The 12,817-nt window shown below is 45.3% G+C and overlaps 1 protein-coding gene across 9 annotated transcripts; it reads right to left on the bottom strand.

The window, feature by feature from the left end:
• Window positions 1-5,022: 5,022 nt before the first annotated feature.
• LOC103643916 (phytochrome A-like) lies at window positions 5,023-12,379 on the bottom strand. Of its 9 annotated transcripts, none has more exons than XM_008667087.4 (7): window positions 11,978-12,379; window positions 9,853-9,942; window positions 7,595-9,708; window positions 6,636-7,452; window positions 6,217-6,513; window positions 5,865-6,109; window positions 5,023-5,559 (listed from the first exon to the last, which is right to left on the bottom strand). In XM_008667087.4, exons 3-6 carry the CDS (start codon window positions 9,657-9,659, stop codon window positions 5,893-5,895), a joined length of 3,396 nt encoding a protein of 1,131 aa, XP_008665309.1. In that variant the 5' UTR covers window positions 9,660-9,708; window positions 9,853-9,942; window positions 11,978-12,379; the 3' UTR covers window positions 5,023-5,559; window positions 5,865-5,892. The 9 variants fall into 9 exon arrangements, with proteins under 9 accessions (XP_008665309.1, XP_035820257.1, XP_008665308.1 ...); XM_035964364.1 differs by having other exon boundaries at window positions 9,853-9,987; XM_008667086.3 differs by having other exon boundaries at window positions 9,871-9,942; window positions 11,978-12,262.
• Window positions 12,380-12,817: the final 438 nt, after the last annotated feature.

A 12,817-nucleotide genomic window follows, 5' to 3' on the forward strand; every position in this document is an offset into this window, starting at 1 on the left:
TTAAATCTAATGACATACACATATTCTTCTTTGCAGGGCCTGATACTTAGCAATGCCCTCAGGGCCCAAAAAGATGCTGAAGACGAAGGGTGTGCCATTGCCCTGAGCAACCTTCGTTCCGAAGTAATTGAACTGAGGAACGAAGGCCTCAAAAAAGATAAAATATTACATTCATTAATAAATAGAATAAAGGAAGACGAAGCTACTTTTAAAGGTCAAGCTGAAGCTCAGAAGCGCGAAATTGAAGATCTTCGAAAACAACTGGCTAGAGCCAAAGAGGAACACATGCTTGAAGAAACAAAGCGAGAACTCAGCGACCAATGGGCGAATCATTTAGAGGGAACTGTTGAAGAGCTTCGTTCATCCAAGAAAAGATGTTATAACAAATCTATAGAATGTGTCAAGAAGTTGAAAGCTAGCTTCGCCAGTGTCGGCGCATTTTCGAGCGAAGAGAACTTTACAAGAGGCAACCCCGAAGGTCCCCTTGAATGGATTAATCAGGAAGCTGAAGCCTTCGAAGAAATTTTAAATAGCCGCGGAGACATATGTGCTTTCTCGGGGGCCAGAGGGATTGCCACCATTTTGGAGAAGAAGGGCTGCGATCATGTAAAGATTTTAGCACAATCCGAAGCTAGCTTGTCCTTCGAAGATGCAAGAGATCCATCGGCCGAAGCTAGCATGGTCGGTGGAAAATTTTTCACCGACGTCTGGGATAATGGCGGCCGAGAAATGGCTCGAGAAATTATTCGAAAAAACGAAAAGGGCATTCACGATGCTAGAGAAGTAGCTGAGGCTGCTGAGAAGAGCGCAGAGCCCGAAGGGCAACTAGGTATTAACTAATGGTTTTTATTGTGTTGTAATTTTTGGTTTTGAACTTCATTTTCAATTTGTAATAGCAATGTAGCCGTATCCTGTCCTCCTTCAGATCCTGCTAAAGCGTCTCCGGGCTCTCAGCCGAAAGGAGACGACGAAATTAAAAGGATGGCTGAAGCTATTATGGACGAAGTTGTCAATCGGCTCCTAAATGAGGCTGCAGAAGTTGTTCTGAGAGAAGATTAAATACTATTGTAAAAAAAAACTTCTGAAATGTAAAATGTGTGACATCTTGTAGTCCTGAATGTAATATACCTGCTTTTATTGTTTAATTCTTTTACGATGCATGAAATTTTACATACGTACCGTTTTTGCGTCTTTGACGAAAAAACACCTTCCCTTCTTTTCATGCTTCGTGAAGAATAATTTTCATTTGTCACAACAATATTCGTAGTGTTCTGATGAATAATATCCAAGCTTCGTGAAGATGTTCTCCGAAGCTATACTTCCGAAGATCAATAGTGTATCTGCTTGCAAATTAGCATGATTTTCTCCTTTCAAAACATTTTTCCGAAGATCGATGTCATGTCCCCTTCTTGTGCCATATGCAGCATGATGTATGATGCTTATGCTATGCAAAATGATGCGATGATGTTATGTTGTGTAAGATGGTGTTTATTTCGAAGATACACACACATTCCTGCGATAAAACACATAGTCTCAGCGTTGTCTTATAAGCCTCCCTTAGGAGCTTCTTCGCCTTTTACTTCAGCGGAATCAGCGTTTATTTTTCGCTGTAAGCCTCCCTTAGGAGCTTCTTCACCTTTTACTTTCAGCGGTATTCGCGTTGACTTTTCGCGCTTCGCCTTTTACTTAGGTGGTATCAGCGTTGACTTTTCACTGTATGCTCTGCATTCCCTTTGGAACGACTTTGGAGCATAAAACTTACACTGCGCTCCCTTTGGAACGGCTTTTTGTGACTTCGGCAAACTTACTCTGCGTTCCTTAGAACGACTTTTTGTTGTTTCGAAGAATTTTCGATAATTCGAAGGTCCTCTTTGCTATCACAAATCTTTAAACTTCAACAACTTAAATTTGTGAAGAAAATATATTTTCCTTGTGGGAATCAACGAAACTATTTACATGAAACCTAAACAATGTCCTTTATTACACAGAAAATAAAACTGAAATGAAAAAGACTGCTATTAAGGTAGGATATTTGTCAATAGATGTGCTTTGACTCTGGCACAGTGCTGTTGACTGTGCGAGCTTCGGACTGTTCTCTGAAGTCCCTTTGGTGTGGAGCATATTGGCTCCCTTCTGGCTGCTGGCCTTGTTGCAGCGGTGGTGGAGGCGGAGGCTGTTGCCAGGAAGCTTGAGGTTGGCTTGCCGAAGCAACAGAAGCTGCAGGGTGATTGCCTACATACTCTGGGATGTAAGGCGAATGATACGAAGCAGTGTGCATAACCTGCTTCGGCTGAGCCTGTTGTGCAGCAGCTTCGGCTATTTCCTTTTGCTTCTAGATGGTAACATGGCACATCCTGGTGGTATGGCCTTTGTTCTCACCACAGAACAAGCAAAAAATTCTTCTTGGCTGATCGCCGAATCTTCCGCCGAAGCCCCTGGCACCTCTGCCTCTCGGAGCTGGTGGTCGGAAGGAGCCTTGCTGTTGCCTCGAAGCCTGTGAGGAACACTGTGGCCTTTGCTGTTGACTCCCTCTATCATCATTTTGGATAGAGTTATGAATTGATCTAACGTGCCTCGGATAGAACCTCCCTCCAAAGCCCCTGGTCATTTCAGAAAACCTGAAAACCTCCTCCCTTCTTTGGCGAAAATCATTATCGGCCCGAATGTACTCGTCCATCTTCTGGAGCAGCTTCTCCAAAGTTTGAGGAGGCTTCCTAGCGAAGTACTGAGCTGACGGTCCTGGCCGAAGCCCCTTGATCATGGCCTCAATGACAATTTCGTTGGGCACTGTTGGTGCCTGTGCCCTCAAACGCAAGAACCTCCGGACGTACGCCTGAAGGTACTCTTCGTGATCCTGGGTGCACTGGAATAGAGCTTGAGCCGTGACCGGCTTCGTCTGGAACCCTTGGAAGCTGGTTAACAACAAGTCCTTCAGCTTTTGCCACGAAGTGATCGTTCCTGGTCGAAGGGAAGAGTACCAGGTTTGAGCAACACTCCTGACAGCCATAACAAAAGATTTTGCCATGACCGCAGCATTGCCACCATATGAAGATACTGTTGCTTCGTAGCTCATCAAAAACTGCTTCGGGTCTGAGTGGCCATCAAATACGGGAAGCTGAGGCGGCTTGTAGGACGTAGGCCAAGGTGTAGCCTGCAGCTCAGCGGACAGAGGAGAAGCATCATCAAAAACAAAATTCCCATGATGGAAATTGTCATACCAGTCATCTTCATTGAGGAAACCCTCCTGATGAAGGTCTTGGTGCTGAGGCCTTCGGTGTTGCTCCTCCTGGGTAAGATGACGAACTTCCTCAGAGGCTTCGTCTATCTGCCTTTGCAGTTCAGCTAGCCTGGCTATCTTTTCCTTCTCCCTTTGCACCTGTTGATGAAGATTTCCATGTCTCTGATTTCTTGGTCTATCTCATCCTCTGGCGGTGTCGGACTAGCAGCCTTCCTTTTCTGGCTTCGGGCCTCCCGAAGAGAGACAGTCTCCTGATTGTGGTCCAGCGGTTGGAGAGCTGCAGTGCCAGCTGCTGAAGCTTTCTTCGGCGCCATAGCGAAGGTTTATGATCGCCGAAGGTGTTCAAAAACTCAAAGAGTGGGAGTGAGTTCACCGGAGGTGGGCGCCAATGTTGGGGACTTGTTATCAAATGCTATGAGTTAAGAACAAGGCAACACAGAAAATGTTAATTTATAATGTCCTTCGTCCTTCGGAGCATTATTTCCCTTAGGATATAATGACTTTTGGACGAAGGTTATGAAGGACATACCTTCATAAACATAGCAAACGATGATGAAGAATGGATTATAAGAAATATAAATGATAATATAGACCATTATATATTATTATTGTGAAGAAACAGAAATAACATTGAATTACAAATACCTTCAGCTTGGAATTATATGAGAGTACAGGTGTGGCGCAAAAGCAAATGCCAGATCAGCGTGACCAGTACGGGCGTACTGTTCACCTATTTATAGGCACAGGACACAACCCATACAAAATTACATTTATGCCCTTTACATTTGATAATAATTCTATAGTAATCTATCGAGGTCTGAATAGCCTTTTCATCTTTAAGTCGGTTTCATTTTTGCTACCACGCCGAAGCTTTCCTGCTCCCACCTTCGGCGCTGTATCAACCTTCGTATTATTCTGGTCTGCTGTGATACCGATTTGAGTCCGAAGATACCTGTTCACACATTATACTCCAGAAATACTGTTAAATCCTGTTTTTGAGGACCTTCGTAAGCCGAAGGCCCCCAACACAGTGCATCACGACCGGTCAAAACATATAGATACAAGATTTCATTTGATCCGGGAGTATGCAAATTCAGGCCAAATTGAAGTGAAGTTCATCAGGACAGAGGAGCAGCTTGGGGACATTCTCACGAAGCCTCTCGGCAAACTGAAGTTCAGAGAACTCTACATGAAGATTGGCCTTCGATCAGCACAGTAGTATATGCACAAGTATTAGGAGGAGAATTGTTGAAATAATCCTTGTGCATGGGTCTTAGTTAGTTTACTTAAGGCTGTTGTTTTTTTTATTCCCAGGTTAGGCGTATAGTCATCTATTGGCTGTACGTGTAGTCGTGGCCGGCATACCTATGTGTGGGATGGCACACAAAGTGGAGGGACGTGCCGTGCTTCTCGGGTGGTCGTTGGCCACGTTCTGTTGAATCCTTTTTATTCAGTAAACAGAGTCAGAAAAGTTGCGCAGTTTTACGCAGCACCAAAAATCAGAGTGTATCCAATTCTATTCGTGTGAGTTCTGTGTGTTTGTGAAAGGCTGCAGGGGGAGCTCGCCGGCAACAGGAGGTGAGTCTTCGGCGAGGTCTGACATCCTACGCGTCGCCGCCACACTTCTCCCTGTGCGTCGCTGCCGCGTGCGTCCGTAGTGCCTCGCCTTACTCTCGGGCAAGGCGACAGGACGCCTTACAAGTCTAGATACGCTTTACCGTTTAAACGTCGCTTTAGCGACGTCTTAATAATCATGATCATCAATAGATATGGTAAAACATGGGACACGGAACTGTATATGACATTACAAAATTGTATATGATATTGTTTGTAGAGTGAAGTTTAAAATAAGAGATATGATAGAAGATTTGCTGAAGATAGGTAAGGTTATCTCCAACAGGTTATTCATCCCCATATTTAAACTCCACACTACTAACAGTGTAGTCTACCGTACAAAATAGTATTTTGGGTGACCATATGGATGAAATATTAGAGACAGCCTAAAAAAATTGTCTTCGCAGTTCATCCATATGGTCATCAAAACACTGTTTTGTATTGTTTGCAAAGTGAAATTTAAATATGAGGGATAAGTATAATTAAACTGATGAGATAGCCTAATAACTGATAGAAAACAGTTGGTTACAGGCAGAAAAGAGCAGAAGTATGGAGTCTTACTATGCCTGCACAACTTCCCCGCCTAACAAACAACCATACAAGTCAATCTTATTTCTTATGCATTCGGTGATCCTACAGGCTGCAGCATTTCCCATTCTCCGCGAACCACCGTTGCTTTCCGAATGAACTCTGAGGGAGCTGGGCAGCTGGCACCAAGGGCAGAAATAATACTCTTGAGGACTGTGTTACTTGACGTACACATGAAACAAAAATACATCACAGTACCAATTAATCGGAATTAGGCATAATTGTTATCCTCTGTTCTGTATTGTTTTCCGAGGATACGCAGGAGATCTATGTATCATTACCCCTCGTATGGAAAGAACATGGTACCTTATTTATTCATCATATATCCATAGTAGGAAATTTGGGAAATTGCAGAGTTATTTTATTCTAAGCTAAGGAAATTTGGGAAATTGCAGACTGCCTTAACACAAACTAGCGAACATACCATTTGGCACTTGTTTGCAGTGACGGCTTCAATGTCCAGCTGCTGAAGGAGCAGCAGCGAGTTCAGCAGTGAGGATGAAGGTTGACATGCCAGCTTCCCTGAGGTGACGAATGTCGCCATTCATGAGCCTCAGAAGGTTTCTAGAAACAAGGAGGCTCAAGCCCTCCTCCGACTGTTCTCTATTGTCCTCCCCATACATCTGTGACAGTATTTCTGCTGGGACTCCTGCTCCTTGGTGCTTGATCCTGAAAGACCATAAAGCCATCAACACAGGAGTAATTTAAGCCTTCATACCTTGTAATCTCCTATCCAGAAATGAGTGCATGCGTGCAAATTAGCATGCACGGTGTACCTAAGTTCGAAGTCTATGAGATGAAGGTTTTCGCCAATGCTGTTCTTGGTCAGTTTGGAAGAGATATCAACAGAGCCACCAGCAGGAGAGAATTTCACCGAAACGAATAAGAAGTCGGAGAGGATCTGCTGGAGCCGTATACCATCCCCGTAAACCTTTTGCTTCATGGATCTCTCCGGCAGGTTGCAAGCAACTCTGATGCCTTTACCCTGGCAACCTATCAGTACTTGACTTACAGCAGACACCACCACGTCTTGCAGCACAAACTCAGCCATGTCCAAATCCAAGCAACTCGACCTGTGAAACATAATGATACAGAAATATTAAGGTGGTAGTAACGAATATGGCTATAAGCTTCAGTAGTTATTGAATACAAGAACCTAATAGAACAGTTTAAAAAGACTTGGCAAGAAGGTTACTTGTCAGTAATGTTATCTTGATCTAAGTCGGCGAGTATCTTGTTTAGCTGGCGATGGCAATTATCCGCGACACGAACCTGCCTCATCTGCTCTTCATCCAGGTCTGTGCCCTTGAGTGTTTCCCTAGAATAGAGCATACCTGAGAGAGGTTTGTCGATGGCATGTCGCATGTACGAGAAAGCCTTCAGCCTTCTCAGTGCTGTCTGCTCAGAGGCTTGCTGCACATGTAGCGCATGCTGGAGGTCATCACTAGGAACATGAATGAAACAGAACACTCCGGTGACGACGCCATCTGCATTCACTTTTCTGTTCACTGACAGAAGGCACTCAATATATTTGCCATCGCGGTCAAAGAAACCGATTGGAGCCTTCTCTGCCTCTTCACCAGCTAATGCGCTGTTGATGATAATGCAAAGACGTACGAAAGCGTCTTTGCTCTTCAGAAGGCAGGAAGCATTGCTGCTGTCGAAAACCTCGCCAAGGAGCATCCTGTCGATCACCTCATCTCTGTGCCACCCAGTAAGCTTGGTCATGGCTGCGTTCCACTCAGAGCACCATCCGAACTGGTCGGCGCCAAATATCGGAGGAATGAGCGGGTTCGGGTTGTGAATGATGGCCCTGTAGTCCCCCTCAACCCGGGTAAATTTGTCCATGACCAACTTATGAACAGTCATATCCTGGGCTACAAAGCACACCCCAACAACATGGTCATGCATGTCACGGCTGGCACAAGCATTTACAACCAAGATAACAGGGCCATCGTCCCTCTTGGAGCCATGGGTTTTCAACTCAAATCGAACCTCCTTCTCTTCTCTGCCTGCTCAATCGATGAAATAGTTAGAAATCAATACACAATACAATAAACCCTTTCAAAAAAATACAATAAGCTGTTCGTTTCTTTTTTCTGAAGGTTGACTATTACTAGCAAGAACGGCAATCAAATGTTGCAGATCACTCACCCTGCAGAGCTAAGTATAGCATCCTCTGAACAATTGGTACAGAAGAATCCTCCACAAGTGTAAGTATGTGTCTTCCTATAGCTTCATCAACTCGCAACCCCGACAAGTCCGCCACCTTTTGGTTCCATCCGTTGACCAATCCGTTGCCATCTACCGCCAAGATCGGAACAGTTGCCGTTTCCATCAGGCGAACCATTTCACTTGTCACCGCTTGCAGTTCGGCGAGCCCATCAAGTTTGAGATCACCAATCTGGTTATCTAAACCAGATGACTGGGCCGGCTTCAAGGCATCGTTCAGTGTACCTCTAAGAATAAGTTGCAACGAGTGAATAGCATCCATCTCGTAGTCACTCCATGGCAAACTCTTCATCTTGACAACCTCGAGGAAAGCCTTAAAGGACAGCCTAGGGTGCATCCTTCTGCTGTCATCCTCATCAGATGGATCATGCTTTGCACCTCCCCACTTGATTTCAGCAGCTGTATGTGACCTGAACCAGAAAAGAATGTCCTTGGACGTGATCTTAGCCACTGCCATTCCACAGATCATGTCACCAAGGGAAGCGGCTCCTGGATATCCAGCATCCTGGAGGCTATCAGTGCTCAAGCCAGTGGAATCCCCATGAACTTCTGAAAGCCAGAAGGCAATATCACGTATCTGAGACTCAGTTGGAGCCGTTTGAAGCCGCCATACTTTGTCCCCATACAAAAGAGCAGCACCATCACACTTAACGAGGTCCATGATATTTGGACTCCCGGATACGATACTCAAGGGAGATGATTCCTTGAATAGCATGTCAGAGAGCATTGTCTGCATTCGCAGAATGCTTTTCTCTCGTATCTGCTTCTCCAATTCAAACTCCTTATTTACATGGACAGCAAACACCTGGGCCAAGAATTCACAGGCATACCGCAGTGGAAACGGCACATATCTGGGGCTCTCGTGGTGGCAAACAATGAGACCCCACAGTTTCTTCCTCTTCTGCTGTTGTGGTGGTTGTTCAGACTCGGGTTCGTCATCGTCTTCATTTTCATTAACCACAACAGCCATGACAAGGGATGCGATCGAGTTCATGTTTTCCATATACTGAAGGTGACAGCTATGTGGTGCTCTAAGAGTTGAACCACACAAGCTAATATCAATGGAGAGCGCCTCATCTTCAATAATCTTCACCGATCTTGCACGGCAATCACAGATCATCCTGACTTTGTTCTTCATGAAGAGAAACCTGGCAGCTTGAGGGATATCAGTGGCCGGATAGTGCAGGCCTAGATAGGGCTCAATACCAGGTTTGGTGATCTCAGCAAAGACCTCCCCATGCTCATCTTCATGGAACTTGTAAGCCATAACCCTGTCATAACCTGTAAGGTCGAAGACTTCCTTAACCACGGTATTGCATAAGGCCTGCATGCTTCCACCTGGTAGCGATTGAATCTTAGAGATTGCCTTGGCAGCAAGCTTGTAAGACTGCAAAGCCCCAGCAGCAGTGGCAGGAAATTCTGTAGGCTTCACAGGCTCAAAATCTACCACCAGACAACCAGTTGCCCTATGAACAATGGCATAGAATGGCTTGCCTGAGGTCTTGCATTGAACTAGGATAGGATTCAGCAAAGAAACATCAGCAAATCCTAGTGCCTTCTGCAGTGCTGTAGCACCAGGGTCAGTGAAAAGGGAGCGCACATTGGTACCAATTCCTAGCTTTGGGGGATCATCAACGTTCGGCACAGCATGGCTGACCGTTGTAAGCATTTCAGGTGCATTCTCACTGAATGCAATGACCCTGAAGCTCTTCTCGTCAAGGGCCAACAAGCAACCGAATGGTTGGATTAGCTTTCCTCTTTGAATATGCTGCAAGTAGGCTATGACCTTTCCCGATCGCCCTTGCTGCTCAGGTGGAGTGCTCCGTTGTGCTTCAACCAACTTGGAGTAATCAAAGGAATCACCAGATTCTTCATACTCTGCATTGAGTTCAGCATCAAGGGTTGTTTGTGCTAGTATCCGTGCCTGGGAGCTCTGCCGAGTCCTGCTGGATGAACTAGAAGACTGGGCAGGCCTCAAGGAAGACATTTCTGTCTTCTTTTGAAAAACAAAACCACCAGATACCACTCTTGCTTAACTGGTAAAAGGGCAGTGGAAAGCATAAATCAGTAATATATAAAGTAATAACACCCCAGTATGATGCAAAAACAGAATATTCAGTCAATATACTGCAATATTTACAATGACTCAACACATAAGACAAGTTCTTGTAGCCACTTGCCAAAATATGATTGCAGACCTTGAGGAAATATAGAAAATACCAAATCCTAGCACCGTGAAATGATTTGTTTTCCTTTTCGTCTTTCCATACCTTGAGGAAATATAGACAATAGCAATTTAATTTTTGATAGACTGCCTAAAAATGAATCACAAAAAGCTATGTTTCAGTTATTATATTCAATCTTTCCAAAGCAGTATGCCAAATTTTTATTTACCCCACAAAAAAACGTTTAGTTAGGAAAAAATTTCTAAACTGATCCATGTTATAGTTTTGATAAAAAATGGTAAAATTCTAATCGCACTGTGCATCATGGATTTTGCCCCATGGGCTATTGCACTTCCCACGCCTATTAACAGAACCAGTGCTACAACATGTGGTTCTTAGATGAATTCCTTTTTTTTCTCTCAACAAAAATGAAACTGTTGTAGTATACATGTACTATTTTCAGGCAATAGCTCAGAAAGATTAAAAAGCAACTGATGGCTTTGCCTCCAAACTAATCAAAATATGAAAGAAACAACCTAAGACTAATGATGAATAACACATTTGATAATTTTCAGTCTTATGGGTTTATGGAGCAAGATTTCATTTCACATTCTTCTCCAATAGATGGGGATTACGAGTTTTCAGTTCTGTGATACGAGAAAAGCCTCTGCTGTTCTATAACGGGACATATTCTAATCGGATCTAAATGTTCACTAACATTTCAGGAGAACATCTAGATCCTAACATAGAGAGCTTATTTTCTTTTCCCGAACTCCCAGAAGAGCCGTGTGTCGTTTCATTGATAGATAGAAAAAAGATCAGATTACAAGCCTGTGTAGATTACATGGAGAACTTACCGGGACAATCCGATGCTAACAAACAACAGAAAACATCATGCTACTTTACAAAGACATGAATACTAACAGCCAAGGAAATGCAGATCAACGGATCCCCATTTCCTACTCCCCATGATCTAGAGATTATGGTTCTGTTTGGCACAACTTATTTTCAGCTTATTCACAAATTTAAGCAGAAGTTCTGCCAAACAGACAGCCTCTGCAGCAACTTATCAGTTCAGCTGCTTCTCAGAATACATAAAAAAGCAGCCAACAAGTAGAAACTGCTTTTCACCGGCTTTTTAGATAAGCTGCTTTTTTAACAAGCAATAGTTGTGCCAAACAGGGCCTATAGCAGCGCACTACTATTCCACATCCGTTTCGTTCCCAATCTTTCGCGTCGAAATTTGGTCTCTCCGACATGCAGGGGGCGGAGCTAGAGCAAATACGAGGGAGGAGGGTGCATGTTGCCTTGTGACTTGCGAGTGCAATTGATTTTTTGTCCCCTACTCCTACTGTATTTAAAATTTTACGTGGGTGCTGCACCCGCACCACTGAATGTGTAGCTCCGCCCCTGCCGACATGGAGCATGCCGATAATGCAAGTATGCAAGAAAGAACCACAGGCAACCGAAAACAAAAGCTACGGGACTGGACTTGCAGAACCCGTTTCTCCTCCCTCTGACGGTACCAGATCAGCTGAATAGCGACAGCCAACAGACGTTATCCAGTCGCTCGTCATCAGCAGCCCCAGAAACCAGAAAGGGGATGCTTTTTTTTTTTGTATCTATATTTTGTGTATGAGCAAATCGCAGGAAAAAAGGTTCTCGGGGTGTTCATCTTCCCATTTTCTAAAACTATAGCATATGCTAAGTTTGCCAACCGCAGCCATCGAGTATGCGTATGGTGTCGAAGCTAACCAGAAACGCAGAAGAACAAGTAGTGAAAAAAAAACGCCAGCTTTTGCAGCTTCTGTTCATCCCTAATCCAACGAGCTAGTAACTATCAGTGCTTGTGGTGTTGAAGGACAGAAGGAGCAATCATGTCTCCTGCTGATTGGTCCAGAAACAAACAAACAAAAAAAAAAACCTATCGCGCTCTAGCTGCCCCCGATCGAGGAGCCTGCCACTGCCAGGCCCCCAGATGGGGGCAGGAGAGACGCAACGGAGGATCCAGGCAGGCATCCAGTGATCGATCCAAGACCCTCGCCACAGTCCGTGTCCAAGAAGAAGAACATGGTGGTGAACAGGTGACGGGTAAAGCAAGCTGAGCAACATGGGGAGGAAGGAGGAGGAGGAGACCTACGGGTGGGTGGAGCGAAGCAGTGAGGCTCTGGAACGGGAGGAGGACGCCCAGCTCTCCGGCGACTCTCCCGGCAAGCAAGTACGCATAAATAGCGGGGGGCGGTGGGCGTGGGCGTGGGCGTGGAGCGCGAGTGAGCAGCGCCGAGTCGACGGCTAGGTGGGGGCGCGCGCCGACCCGGCGGTGCCCATGCCTGCCCGGCGCGGATGGGGGCGCAGCGGGAGGTGTCGAGCGCTGATTCGAGGCGCCACTTCGTTTACCATGTTTAGTAGTAACGCAAATACACAATGCGGCAATGGGCTAGCTAGACGCCTAGTAGTAGACTGGTGCTGCGCCCACTAGAGGCTCGTCGCCCAACAAGCTCACCTGCGTTGCGCTGCGCTGTGCTGCTGCTTGTGGTGCCTCTGTACATGCGATGTGAGGTCCTCCACACCCCGACATGGCAACGTAAAGTGTACTTAAACCGATTTGGATAATCTAAGCAGCACGTAAACAACTTGTGCCGTTGCTGGTATTAGGTAGGAGTACTATTAATAGTTAGTAGTAACGAAAACCAGTATGGCACGTACGGCCGTAAGACCAGGATGGATGTGATTGATGACTCGTCCATGCTGTTAAGCTAGAGAGAGTCAGCTCTTGTGCATAGCGTATTAGGCTAGCCGCACTCGGCGACTGCACGACGAACGCTATGCATATAGAGTTACATATGCAGTAAGAAATTACCGCAGCGAGGTAAATCACTGCAGCGAGGCGCTGTATCCTCTACTCTACCGTAGAGAGCGAGCGAGCGAACGCTATTTCTAGGGTCTCCCTTCCGTGCTACTGGCAGGCCAAAGGTGGGTC

This window comes from Zea mays, chromosome 1 (assembly GCF_902167145.1).
Source record: "Zea mays cultivar B73 chromosome 1, Zm-B73-REFERENCE-NAM-5.0, whole genome shotgun sequence".
NCBI lineage: Eukaryota > Viridiplantae > Streptophyta > Magnoliopsida > Poales > Poaceae > Zea > Zea mays.

Coding starts and splice junctions, on each gene's coding strand:
- LOC103643916 (XM_008667085.3), bottom strand. CDS start 9,659: ATGTCTTCCTTGAGGCCTGCCCAGTCTTCTAGTTCATCCAGCAGGACT. Junction 7,453..7,594: donor GCTATACTTAGCTCTGCAGG/GTGAGTGATCTG, acceptor TCGATTGAGCAG/GCAGAGAAGAGAAGGAGGTT. Junction 6,110..6,216: donor CTCATAGACTTCGAACTTAG/GTACACCGTGCA, acceptor ATGGTCTTTCAG/GATCAAGCACCAAGGAGCAG.